This window comes from Salmo salar, chromosome ssa27 (assembly GCF_905237065.1).
Source record: "Salmo salar chromosome ssa27, Ssal_v3.1, whole genome shotgun sequence".
Taxonomy (NCBI): domain Eukaryota; kingdom Metazoa; phylum Chordata; class Actinopteri; order Salmoniformes; family Salmonidae; genus Salmo; species Salmo salar.
In genome coordinates, this window is record NC_059468.1 from 36000158 (window position 1) to 36015118 (window position 14961).

Below are 14961 nucleotides of genomic sequence, written 5' to 3' on the forward strand. Positions count from 1 at the left end.
CTCCACAATACTAACCTGAATTACAGAGTGAAAATAAGGAAGCCTGTACAGAATAAAAATATTCCAAAACATGCATCCTGTATGCAACAAGGCATTAAAGTAAGAACTGCACTAAAATGTGGCAAAGAAATTCACTTTTTGTCTTGAATACAAAGCGTTATGTTTGGGGCAAATCCAACCACTCTTCCTATTTTCAAGCATGGTGGTGGCTGCATCATGTTATGGGTATGCTTGTCATCGGCAAGGACTATGGAGTTTTTTAGGATAAAAATAAATGCAATACCCCTAAGCACAGGCAAAATCCTAGATTAAATCCTGGTTCAGTCTCCTTTCCAACAGACACTGGGAGAGTAATTCACTTTTCAGCAGGACAATAACCTAAATCACAAGGCCAAATCTGCACCGGAGTTGCTAACCAAGACGACATTGAATGTTCCTGAGTGGCAAGACTTGAAAATGGCTGTCTAGCAATGATCAATAACCAACTTGACAGAGCTTGAAGAATTTTGTTAAAGAATAATGGGGAAAATATTGTACAATCCAGGTGTGCAAAGCTCTTAGAGACTTACCCCAAAAGACTCACAGCTGTAATCACTACCAAAGGTGTTTTATAACATGTCAATATATGGGGGTTGAATGCTTATCTAATCTAAATATATTAGTGTTTTATGTTTCATAAATGTTTTATAAATGTTAAAAGTTTTCTTCCACTTGACATTACTGAGTATTTTTTGTAGATCAATGCCAAAAAAATTACTATTGAATCTATTTTAATCCCACTTTGTAACACAACAAAATGTGAAAAAAAATCAAGGGGTGTGTCACGTCTAATCCCGCTCCCTCTCCGGCGCTCGTTGTCACCAGTTTACTCATCATTAAGCACACCTGCCACTATCGTTACACGCACCTGCGCCTCATGAGACTCACCTGGACTCCATCACCTTCCTGATTACCTCTCCTATATCTGTCAGTCCCTCTGGTTCTTTCCCCAGGCGTTATTGATTCTGTTTCTGTGTTTAATATCTGTATGCTACTCGTGTTTCTTGTTTTGTTCCATTTTATTATTAAATTCACTAAATGTACTTGCTTCCCGACTCACAGCGTACATGTTGCAGAATAACGCCTCACCAAAGGGACGCAACAGGGATTTTTTGAATGCTTTTTTTACTGTTGACGTAGGGGTCCAAGGGCGGCTGCCGAAGTAAGCCTCAGCTGGCTCGACAGGTTCTCAAACCTCGGGTGGCTCGTCAGGCTTCCATTCTTCTGCCGGCTCGTCGGGCTCCCGCGCCTCTGCCAGCTGATGGGGTCAAATTGGGGTCATGATAGGGGCTGCACCAAATGTTTGATGTATCATAATAATTGATTATGCTTATGTTGTATTAATAGAAGGGGAGGGGCTATGGGACCCCTCCTCCTCTACATTTATAGGGTCCTAGACTACAGATGAACAAAATATATATTCATAAGGTTTTCGAATTGTTCCACAGTCTTTTCTAAGTCTCTGCCTCTTATAAAGAAATGGTCTGAGAAATGTATGAATTATTGCATGGGGTCTGTGAGAAAGCACTTGAAAGATAAACATAGAGCCCTGCAGGGGAGTAGAAGAGATAAGAGGCTAGTCAGACATTACTCTACAAATCAACTTGGGGGAGTGGACATTTACTGCTGAGGCCTTAGAAAACACTGGAACTATTGTATCTCTCGCAAGTTTGTATAGCTGTGTATGCATGGGCTTGGTCTGATGAGTAGCAGGTAATGACCTATGCAGTGACATCACAGGGGGTTGACTATAAGCATGATAAAAGCAACTTGGACTTTTCCTTTGGGGTAGAACTCATGAGAGACATCAGTTGTATGTGTGATGTTTGATCTTTGACTTCTGTCTACAGCTGTATTTTGATTAAAATTGTTATGATTTATAAGTGCACATTTTGAGTGTTCCTTATTTGTTAAGTAAATAGAACAGAGCACAGAAAAACGGAACCAACACAGCTCGACAGGTTCCCGCACCTCAGCCAGCTCGACAGGTTTCCGCACCTCAGCCGGCTCTACAGGTTCCCTCGCCTCAGCCGGCTCTACAGGTTCCCGCGCCTCAGCCGGCTCTACAGGTTCCCTCGCCTCAGCCGGCTCTACAGGTTCCCTCGCCTCAGCCGGCTCTACAGGTTCCCGCTACTCAGCCGGTTCGGTTCCCGCGCCTCAGCCGGCTCTACAGGTTCCCGCATAGCCGGCTCTACAGTTCCCACTCAGCCGGCCAGGCCGCACCGGCTCTACAGGTTCCCGCTACTCAGCCGGTTCTACAGGTTCCCGCGCCTCAGCCGGCTCTACAGGTTCCCGCACTTCAGCCGGCTCTACAGGTTCCTCGCCTCAGCCGGCTCTACAGGTTCCCACTCCTCAGCCGGCTCTACAGGTTCCCGCTCTCAGCCGGCTCTCAGGTTCCGCAACGGCTCTACAGGTTCCCGCGCCTCAGCCGGCTCTACAGGTTCCCGCCACCGGCTCTACAGGTTCCCTCGCCTCAGCCGGCTCTACAGGTTCCCACTCCTCAGCCGGCTCTACAGGTTCCCGCGCCTCAGCCGGCTCTACAGGTTCCCGCGCCTCAGCAGAAGTGATTGGCCCACTCCTGGTCCTCGGGACCATCCCTCTGGTTGGGGTCCTGCGGCTGGAGCCGCGTGTCAGGGAGGGGGTACTGTCACGTCTAATCCCCCTCTCTGGCGCTCGTCGTCGCCAGTTTACTCATCATTGCACACACCTGCCACCATCGTTACGTGCACCTGCGCCTCATGAGACTCGCCTGGACTCCATCACCTTCCTGATTACCTCTCCTATATCTGTCAGTCCCTCTGGTTCTTTCCCCAGCCGTTATTGATTCTGTTTCTGTGTTTCATGTCTGTACACTACTCGTGTTTCTTGTTTAGTTTAATTTATTATTAAATTCACTCCCTGTATTTGCTTCCCGACTCCCAGCGTACATGTTACAGGGTGTGAATGCACTGTACATGAGGCCTAATGAGATCTGTCTTCAGGAAGGCAGTTCTAGAATCTATCCACTTGCCTGTGAATGTGGACAAATCAATAAAAGAGAACCACCATCACATCTTTGATTCTAATTGATGTAGATAACTTAGAATGCATCGATTGCAGACAGATTACGGAACACTACAAACATGGAAATTATATACATTGATTGAGTTCTGGAATTTGTCAGAGACCAATGCATTCTAGGAACAGCTGTAAAGTCACAACTGTCCTATGTGATTACAGCCTCTGTCACAGAATGAATGAATGTCACAGCACATTGGTTATTCATTAGTTAAAGTGTGAAGCGTTATTACTTTACTATAGGGTCCACAAAGAAGATGTATTAAACATGAATCACCATTATTTCATGCTTTTTTTAATCAAGTTTTTTTTATTTGGCTTTTCAGTAATTTACAGGCAAAGGGAAAAATCAAACAATCAACTCTCTACCCCCCCTCCCCCACCACCACCCTCAATCCCATGCTCTATCAGAACCTCACACCCTCCCCCACCACCACCCTCAATCCCATGCTCTATCAGAACCTCACACCCTCCCCCACCACCACACTCAATCCCATGCTCTATCAGAACCTCAAACCCTCCCCCACCACCACCCTCAATCCCATGCTCTATCAGAACCTCACACCCTCCCCCACCACCACCCTCAATCCCATGCTCTATCAGAACCTCACACCCTCCCCCACCACCACCCTCAATCCCATGCTCTATCAGAACCTCACACCCTCCCCCACCACCACCCTCAATCCCATGCTCTAACAGAACCTCACACCCTCCCCCCACCACCACCCTCAATCCCATGCTCTATCAGAACCTCACACCCTCCCCCCATACCACCCTCAATCCCATGCTCTATCAGAACCTCACACCCTCCCCCCATACCACCCTCAATCCCATGCTCTATCAGAACCTCACACCCTCCCCCACCACCACCCTCAATCCCATGCTCTATCAGAACCTCACACCCTCCCCCCATACCACCCTCAATCCCATGCTCTATCAGAACCTCACACCCTCCCCCCATACCACCCTCAATCCCATGCTCTATCAGAACCTCACACCCTCCCCCCATACCACCCTCAATCCCATGCTCTATCAGAACCTCACACCCTCCCCCCATACCACCCTCAATCCCATGCTCTATCAGAACCTCACACCCTCCCCAATACCACCCTCAATCCCATGCTCTATCAGAACCTCACACCCTCCCCCATACCACCCTCAATCCCATGCTCTATCAGAACCTCACACCCTCCCCAATACCACCCTCCATCCCATGCTCTAACAGAACCTCATCACCCTCAATCCCATGCTCTAACAGAACCCCCCACCCTCAATCCCATGCTCTAACAAAACCCCCACCACCCTCAATCCCATGCTCTAACAGAACCCCCCACCACCCTCAATCCCATGCTCTAACAGAACCACCCCACCACCCTCAATCCCATGCTCTAACAGAACCCCCCCACCCTCAATCCCATGCTCTATCAGAACCCCCACCACCCTCAATCCCATGCTCTCAAACCCCCCACCACCCTCAATCCCATGCTCTATCAGAACCCCCACCACCCTCCCCCACCACCACACTCAATCCCATGCTCTATCAGAACCTCACACCCTCCCCCCACTACCACCCTCAATCCCATGCTCTATCAGAACCTCACACCTTCCCCCACCACCACCCTCAATCCCATGCTCTATCAGAACCTCACACCTTCCCCACCACCACCCTCAATCCCATGCTCTATCAGAACCTCACACCCTCCCCACCACCACCCTCAATCCCATGCTCTAACAGAACCTCACACCCTCCCCCACCACCACCCTCAATCCCATGCTCTATCAGAACCTCACACCCTCCCCCCATACCACCCTCAATCCCATGCTCTATCAGAACCTCACACCCTCCCCCCCATACCACCCTCAATCCCATGCTCTATCAGAACCTCACACCCTCCCCCCACCACCACCCTCAATCCCATGCTCTATCAGAACCTCACACCCTCCCCCCATACCACCCTCAATCCCATGCTCTATCAGAACCTCACACCCTCCCCCCACTACCACCCTCAATCCCATGCTCTATCAGAACCTCACACCCTCCCCCCATACCACCCTCAATCCCATGCTCTATCAGAACCTCACACCCTCCCCCCATACCACCCTCAATCCCATGCTCTATCAGAACCTCACACCCTCCCCAATACCACCCTCAATCCCATGCTCTATCAGAACCTCACACCCTCCCCCATACCACCCTCAATCCCATGCTCTATCAGAACCTCACACCCTCCCCAATACCACCCTCCATCCCATGCTCTAACAGAACCTCATCACCCTCAATCCCATGCTCTAACAGAACCCCCCCACCCTCAATCCCATGCTCTAACAAAACCCCCCCACCACCCTCAATCCCATGCTCTAACAGAACCCCCCCACCACCCTCAATCCCATGCTCTAACAGAACCCCCCCACCACCCTCAATCCCATGCTCTAACAGAACCACCCCACCACCCTCAATCCCATGCTCTAACAGAACCCCCCACCCTCAATCCCATGCTCTAACAGAACCCCCCCACCACCCTCAATCCCATGCTCTAACAGAACCCCCCCCACCACCCTCAATCCCATGCTCTAACAGAACCCCCCCACCACCCTCAATCCCATGCTCTAACAGAACCCCCCACCACCCTCAATCCCATGATCTAACAGAACCTCACACCCTCCCCCCATACCACCCTCAATCCCATGCTCTAACAGAACCTCACACCTTCCCCAATACCCCCCCTCAATCCCATGCTCTAACAGAACCTCCACACCCTCCCCAATACCACCCTCAATCCCATGCTCTAACAGAACCCCCCCACCACCCTTAATCCCATGCTCTAACAGAACCCCCCCACCACCCTTAATCCCATGCTCTAACAGAACCCCCCACCACCCTTAATCCCATGCTCTAACAGAACCCCCCCCACCACCCTTAATCCCATGCTCTAACAGAACCCCCCACCACCCTTAATCCCATGCTCTAACAGAACCCCCCACCACCCTCAATCCCATGCTCTAACAGAACCCCCACCACCCTCAATCCCATGCTCTAACAGAACCCCCCACCACCCTCAATCCCATGCTCTAACAGAACCCCCCACCACCCTTAATCCCATGCTCTAACAGAACCCCCCCACCACCCTTAATCCCATGCTCTAACAGAACCTCACACCCTCCCCCCATACCACCCTCAATCCCATGCTCTAACAGAACCTCACACCTTCCCCAATACCCCCCTCAATCCCATGCTCTAACAGAACCTCACACCCTCCCCAATACCACCCTCAATCCCATGCTCTAACAGAACCCCCCACCACCCTTAATCCCATGCTCTAACAGAACCCCCCCACCACCCTTAATCCCATGCTCTAACAGAACCCCCCCACCACCCTTAATCCCATGCTCTAACAGAACCCCCCACCACCCTTAATCCCATGCTCTAACAGAACCCCCGCACCACCTTCAATCCCATGCTCTAACAGAACCCCCCACCACCCTTAATCCCATGCTCTAACAGAACCCCCCACCACCCTTAATCCCATGCTCTAACAGAACCCCCCCACCACCCTTAATCCCATGCTCTAACAGAACCCCCCCCACCACCCTTAATCCCATGCTCTAACAGAATCCTCCCACCACCCTCAATCCCATGCTCTAACAGAACCCCCCTCACCACCCTTAATCCCATGCTCTAACAGAACCCCCCCACCACCCTTAATCCCATGCTCTAACAGAACCCCCCCACCACCCTTAATCCCATGCTCTAACAGAACCCCCCACCACCCTTAATCCCATGCTCTAACAGAACCCCCCACCACCCTTAATCCCATGCTCTAACAGAACCCCCCCACCACCCTTAATCCCATGCTCTAACAGAACCCCCCACCACCCTTAATCCCATGCTCTAACAGAACCCCCCCACCACCCTTAATCCCATGCTCTAACAGAACCCCCCACCACCCTTAATCCCATGCTCTAACAGAACCCCCCCACCACCCTCAATCCCATGCTCTAACAGAACCCCCCACCACCCTTAATCCCATGCTCTAACAGAACCCCCCCACCACCCTTAATCCCATGCTCTAACAGAACCCCCCCATCACCCTTAATCCCATGCTCTAACAGAACCTCACATCCAACCAGACATAGCATTACATCATTATATTCAACATGCCTGAAAGAGAGTGACCTGGCACTACGTATTTTACTGCTGTGTGACCTACTGACACCGTCTCATGTTAGAGTGGAGTAAAGAAGCCCAAGAATTACCACACAGGAACTTTATTTAAACACACTGAGGAAGATGAACATGGGGATGGTTGTGTAATGGACAGAAGCAGAGACATAATGAATATGCTATACAGGACATAAATACACTGGCCTGAATAGATATTTGTAGAGTAGGGTAGAATGGGAGATGTGATAGAAGAACAATGACCTATTAACCATGTGTTCCATCGTAACACCAGATGAATGACTTGCATGGCAACAGCACAGTAAGAATAATGGCAAGGACTGTATATTATAGAAATAGTAGGCGCTATTGCACAGCAACACACAAGAGCAAGGACTGAATTTAAATATATAGGAAACAGGAAGTAGTAAACAGTGACTAACCATAGCAGACAATATCAGTAGTAACATAATAGCAACAGGAATAAGAACTACATAGAATACTGCTACTCATACTGCAATGATAACAACAGCAACAACTGACTTTGTAATCGCGCATCCCAGGTGTCCACCCATCATGCCCTGCTAATACTTAGAAGCTTCAGAGAGCGTGCAACGGACCTGACTGGCCAGTGCTGGGCTAGCTAGGAGCATCTGACCAATCACAGGATGCATGTGTCGTGGAAATTCTTACACAGGAACACTCTAAGTCAATCTTATATGAATCATTGTTTATTGTCAGCGTGCTGGAGAGGTTCCAACCAACTCAATGCACCATAGTACACATGTCAATCAGAAGCTCTCCCTGGGCAGTGCCAGCAGCTGTCTTATGTATGGCTATAAACAGACAAAATATATTTGCATGATCTAGCATAATTAATGAATCATTACTGTTTTGTTCCATTCATGTGACCGACCAATACTGGTTCATAACATGTGACAGACCAACACCTCACGATGCTTCTCCTCTCCTCTCTAAGCTGAGACCTTGAAACTGAGATATATTTCGTTCCTTCTCAAAACAACGTCTGGGCGTACTGCCAAATTGCAGATAATGATAAGTGAGGATTTGTACAGTCAGCCACTTGCATGAATACAGAAATTGGTTATTAGAACAGCATATGAATACAACACAGAAATGAGTTATAAGAAAAGCACAAACATTAAAATTCCCTTACACATGATCAGTGCATGGGCAGAGTATGGTGTGCATGGGGACAGTCTGATTGGCTGAAGCCACGAGCTGTAGGTGATCTTATCACTCATGTGAGGGGGAGCTAAACTACCTGTCGCCAGCCAGACATAAACAACAACAAGCAGGCTGGAAATGAGTCCCACAATGCCCTCTGCAGGGGGATTCTGTAACAAAGCCAATGGCATAAAAAAGCTGTAAGGCCTAGCTTTGGTTTGGTGTTGTAGGTAACCCTTCATTCCAGGTCCTGTGGTGACGCTTTCTCGGGGATGGTGTCATACAAGGATGGGCAAGCATCTCTCTGAAGACCTGTGTAGTCGTCATCCTGTATGTCATTATACTCATCAGGGTCTAGGTGTATATCATCAATGGTTTCATAGATACAGGCGCTGGTCGTCTCACTCACATCTGAGTTTGAGGAATCGTAATTGGCATAATAGATGGTTTGTGTGGCTGCTCTGACATCACAACCTCCTCTGACACCACTTCCTCCTCTGACACCACTTCCTCCTCTGACACCACTTCCTCCTCTGACACCAGTTCCTTCTCTGACACCACAACCTTCTCTGACACCACTTTCTCCTCTGACACCCCTTCCTCCTCTGACACCACTTTCTCCTCTGACATCACTTTCTACTCTGACATCCCTTCCTCCTCTGACACCACTTTCTCCTCCGACATCACTTTCTACTCTGACATCACTTACTACTCTGACATCCCTTCCTCCTCTGACACCACTTCCTCCTCGGACATCACTTTCTCCTCTGACACAACTACATGGTCTGACACCCCTTCCTCCTCTGACACCACTTCCTGCTGTGCGTCTCCTCTTCAGTGTACAGTAGATGACGACTGAAGCTTTAGCAGCCAGGACAACCCCAACCACCCCCAGTACAGAAGCCAAGACAGACCCTGGAAAAAACACACCTGTGTTGAGGTCCAAGGCAGTAGAGTTCTGAGCTCCCATGTTGTTCTCAGCCCTACAGTAGTACTGGATCTTGTCTCCCAGACTGACACTGGGGATGATGTACTTGTCTCTTCCTGCTCCTGTCTGTAAGACGGTCACTTCAGTCCCATTCCTCATGTACCAAGTGTAAGACTTCACTGGTGGGATGGCATCACTGCTGCAGGTCAGAGTCACTAGACTGCCCTCCTCTATTTCACCGCTAACGGACACTGAAGTGTTCTTAGGGCCATATCTCACAACCAGTGTAGCAGCAAGGGATGGAAAATCCTCAAAGCCTCTTACAACACAGAAGTAGCTGCCTGCATCCTGACTGCTGACTGCATCAAGGATCATTGTCTTGGACTTGCCAGTGGCAGTGGCAGAGGCGTTGTTCTTGTACAAAAGTAAGTCACTGAAGTTTGGACAAGAGGTCATGCAGGAGATAATGACTAGATCTCCCTCCTTTGCAACAGGAGGAGTAACTTCTACTTGTAAGTTTGTGACAGACAGTTTGACCCCAAATGGATCACTGTACTTTGGAACCCCCTGTGTTTTTAATGTGAATTTGTAATAACCAGAGTCACTCTCTCTCAGGTCTGTGATTCGCAGGGTGCAATCTTTTTCCTTCTTACCACGGTACTCTACGCGGTCATTGTAGTCCAAGTATTTGACACCAGATTTTGACCAGATTTTGTCTGTGATGGTTTGATTACTGGGGTATGTGTAATTGCAACGGAGTTCAATGTTCGTCCCGGCGAAGGCGCAGATGGTCTTGTGTTGGTGTGTCACATCCCAACAGTTACCAAGGAGACAGAGTGCAGGGGAGTGGAGCTTCTCACTGTCTTTTACAGCACAGATATAACTGCCTGCATCCTGACTGCTGACTGGGTCTAGGTACAGGTTGACATCCAGGGTCTTTGCGTTGGTAAGCTGTTGTCCGTTCTTGTACCAGATGTAGTTGGGTTTGAGATTGTCACTCAGAGTACAGGTGGTGCTACAGGTCAGTGTTACCTTCTGTCCTTTGTTCACAGTGGTTGTATCCTTTGTCACCTTAAGAGCTGTGACAGTAACAGTGATTCCAGTTTTGATGAACTTCCATCCGGAGTTCTCTGACGGAACCATAACGCGATAGACAGCGGTGTCACTCTTTCTTAGATCTTTGACTTGGAGAGTTTTCGTGATAGAGAAGGAGGCGTTGGGCTTTATAAACCGTCCTGAAATATTAAACACCCACTTAAAACGTCCGGAATACGCTTTGTCATCTGTCAAGTCCTCGGGAATGGTCTTGTCCTTCCATTTCTTCTTGTTGTCATTGTTAAACCAGAATACATTTCTAATATCTGACAACAAATTGTCATCATCATTTGAGAAATTGCAGCTCATGTTCACTGACGATCCCACTAAAGCACAAACGTTCTTCTCATCGCAACTCATTGCATCTACAGCCAACAGACTGGATATAAAGAGGAGTAGTCCTGCAAACATATCTCTTGCCAATGTGATGGACATCAGTTAGAATGTGAAAGAAAGCTCACTGGCAGTGCAGTCGAACAAAGTGTTGAGAATGGGTCTTAATACCTAAAGGAGGACGAGCCTAAGTTCCTGATACAGATCTGAACAACTTTTGAAGTGTTTATCAAGATAAGTATCTTACAGGGTGGACATTGAGGCCACAATGAGTTATGTTGCATGCAGTTAGGCCCACATTAACATCCATGTATATGTACAGATATGCATATGGGTAGCCTATACACATACCCAAGGACTTATAGAGTATAAGTAAACTCATAAAAGTATAAAGTACTATATGATGACTACATGGAGGAAATGACTAAATATGACCAACTTGAAGGCCTAGTTTACAGTCTGTTGACTATGGAATCACGTTGATCGCGTTATTCTTTCTAGGGGGTTGAGGTGAATATGTTCAGGTCCTATACAAACATTAGTGAAGCTATAACTATTTTTATTCAAAAAGCTATATTCAACTGCTCCTTTACCAGAGAGTGACCCTAACAGAGCTGAAGACCTAATCTATAACGTCTAACACAATGCTGCTGTTGTTAGTTCCTGTTGAGTAATTTCACAACATGTGTTGTTCTCACAACTTTGATAAAGATCGAGTCATCTCACTTGTCTTTTCGTGTGTGTGTGCGTGTGCTCGTGCACATTTTTCCTTTTTAAAAAAAACGTATTTACATTCTATACATTTCCTTAGGCTTCTTGGTTCTCACACAGAGGTCCAAAGCACTGCGTGATCAGGCGTCCTTAGAAGTGTGAACATATTTTCCATAGCAGGAAGTGTACACATTTTGATGTCAGCATCTTCTTCAGTTGCTACTTTAACTTGCTACTAAAATCCGTTTTGTAATATGAATCTAGTGTGCCAAGATCTGAAAGTAGTTGCATGGAATGAAGTTAACCTATAAGACTGTAGTACCTGTGCAGAGCCTAGCGCTAATGCCTAGCATTAACGCCTAGCGGTAATGCTAACGGCTCAATGCACATATACTGCTCCACACCAGAGATTGGGGTTCAATCCCTGAGTGTAGGACGTTGGTAGAAACAATTGTAATCACACAGCTCCCTCTCTCCTATGACTATTCTCCAGCAATATACATTTTAATCTAATCTAACATCCAACAGCCACTAAGCTGGGCCTAACCTGAAAACCAACTTCATGTACTGTAGAATGGAAATCATTGTCTGATTCTTGCAGTTAAAGATGGGATTATACTTTTATTTTACAGGCTCAGGAGCAACACTGTTGACTTGCCACAGGGTTCTCTGATATCATCAATGTCTATGGCCATATTTGGGCTCCCGAGTGGCGCAGTGGTCTAAGGCACTGCATCTCATTACTAGAGGTGTCACTACAGACCCTGGTTTGATTCCAGGCTGTAACACAACCGTCTGTGATTGAGAGTCTCATAGGGCAGCACACAATTGGCCCAGTGTTGTCCGGCTTAGGCTTTGGTTGTCATTGTAAATTAGAATTGGTTCTTAACTGACTTGCCTCGTTAAAGAATACATACTGCAGAAAGAGTGAAGGAAAATATATTATTTTATGTGTGCTATTTTCTTAATTTCTCTGTGCTTTCCACTAGTGGCTCAGTTGGTAGAGCATGACACTTGCAATGCCTGGGTTGTGGGCTCAATTCCCATGGGGGACCAGTATGAATAAATGTATGCAGTCACTATTATAAGTCGCTCTGGATAAGAGTGCCTGCTAAATGACTTAAATGTAAAACATAACACTATTGTATAGAATGTGTCAGTGTTTGCTTCCTATTGTGTTCCGGAAGCAAACACTGTGTTTTGCTCTCTCCTCTTATGATTTCATCTCCGAGGCCTGGCCCTCAGAGAGACAAAAGCTCCCTTTCTGGGCCGATTCAACTGCAGAAGATGCATCACTACAGACCCTGGTTCAATCCCATGCTGTATCACAACCAGCCATGATCAGGAGTGCCATAGGGCAGTGCAAAATTGGCTCAACATCATCCAGGTTAGGGGAGGATTTGGTCGGGGTAGGCCGTCATTGTAAAATAAGAGTTTGTTCTTAACTGACTTAAATAAAGGCTAAAAACAATTAAACTGCAGGAGATGCTTTCTAGCCCGAGTCACTTCTATTAAACTGCAGGAGATGCTTTCTAGCCCGAGTCACTTGTATTAAACTGCAGGAGATGCTTTCTAGCCCGAGTCACTTCTATTAAACTGCAGGAGATGCTTTCTAGCCCGAGTCACTTGTATTAAACTGCAGGAGATGCTTTCTAGCCCGAGTCACTTGTATTAAACTGCAGGAGATGCTTTCTAGCCCGAGTCACTTGTATTAAACTGCAGGAGATGGATGGCCACATTAGTCAGTGAGACATATCTCTGACTTGCAATTGACAATGTGTCTTCACTCAGAAAGCATTTTCTGTGAATCATCAGAAGCCAACAGTGAATACCTATAACCATCTACTTCTTTTCATCTGTGAAGAAAATACTAAGTGACCAGAACTTCAGAACTCAGTTGTTTGAGTGTCAATATTTATCTGTGAAATATCCAATGTGCATTAAAATGTTCTGCTATGACAAGAAAATAGAAAACATTTCTCGGTGTATGGTTTTCTGCCCTTGCCAGTTATTTGTGTTGTCAGATCATTTAAATGTCTCTGATGGATTTCAGCACTTCTTCACCCCCCCCCCAAAAAAAAAACTCTCTAGTGATAGTGACCAGTATGTGTGCGTGAGAGGGATAAAGGGAGAGAGAAAGTGGGAGGGGAGACTTCTGTCTTAATAAAGACACCTGTCACAACATATGGACTTACCATCCATTTGATTTGCCTCAAGGTTAAACTACTGCCTGCTGTTAGTCACAATACTGAAGGAGCCAACAGGTCCACTGAGCTAGACATGGGTATTCAATGGAACATGGAAGATCCACAGTCAGGGGAACCATGAGGAGTTTCTTAAAGCAATGGGTGAGAAGTCAGAGAAGATGTTCATGAGTGTGTATTGTACTCTTATAAATGACTTTTCTTTGGTTTCTATTATGTGCTTCAGCTGTACCTGAGATGCTTGTCAAGATGCACAGGGGTCTCAAGCCAACCACAATCATTGAGCAGAAGGGTGACGACTTCACCATCAAGAGTTGAGACTCCTCTCCTCTCCGCACTGTCACCAACTCATTCAGTATAGGAAAGGAGTCCGAAATCACTGAAATGGATTGGGGGGAAGTTTACGGTAATTTATCAATTATTGAACATGTCGTCTGTGTTTCTACCACACTGTGTATAAATGATTTTAGAACTACATACACATTAAAACTGAAGTGAATGTATTGTATGTGGCATGATCGACCATAGACCTAGGCATGACTCTGCATGATCGACCATAGACCTAGGCATGACTCTGCATGATCGACCATAGACCTAGGCATGACTCTGCATGATCGACCATAGACCTAGGAATGACTCCGCATGAATCACCTTGTTTAGCCAGGAGACACTAGAGAGCATTACAAAGCATTGTTTATTTGCATCAATCAATCAATCAATCAAATGTATTGATAAAGTTATTTTTACATCAGCCAATGTCACAAAGTGCTGTACAGAAACCCAGCCTAAAACCCCAAACAGCAAGCAATGCAGGTGTAGAAGCACGGTGGCTAGGAAAAACTCCCTAGAAAGGCAGGAACCTAGGAAGAAACCTAGAGAGGAACCAGGCTCTGAGGGTTGGCCAGTCCTCTTCTGGCTGTGCCGGGTGGAGATTATAACAGTACATGGCCAAGATGTTCAAACGTTCATAGATGACCAGCAGTGTCAAATAATAATAGTAATCACAGTGGTTGTAGAGGGTGCAACAGGTCAGCACCTCAGGAGTAAATGTCAGTTGGCTTTTCATAGCCAATCATTCAGAGTTAGAGACAGCAGGTGCGGTAGAGAGAGAGAGTCAAAAACAGCAGGTCCGGGACAAGGTAGCACTTCCGGTGAACAGGTCAGGGTTCCATAGCCGCAGGCAGAACAGTTGAAACTGGAGCAGCAGCATGTGGACTTGGGTGGACTGGGGACAGTAAGGAGTCATC

General features: G+C 47.1%; 1 protein-coding gene across 1 annotated transcript; it reads right to left on the reverse strand.

The window, feature by feature from the left end:
* Window positions 1-7167: 7167 nt before the first annotated feature.
* Window positions 7168-10916, reverse strand: LOC123730990 (B-cell receptor CD22-like). The gene has a single exon (XM_045709844.1). The coding sequence runs from the start codon at window positions 10899-10901 to the stop codon at window positions 8682-8684; it is 2220 nt and encodes a 739-aa protein (XP_045565800.1). The 5' UTR covers window positions 10902-10916; the 3' UTR covers window positions 7168-8681.
* Between the last annotated feature and the right edge of the window lie 4045 nt (window positions 10917-14961).

Bases quoted from the DNA above. Each gene is read 5' to 3' on its own strand.
- LOC123730990 (XM_045709844.1), bottom strand. From the start codon at position 10,901: ATGTCCATCACATTGGCAAGAGATATGTTTGCAGGACTACTCCTCTTT.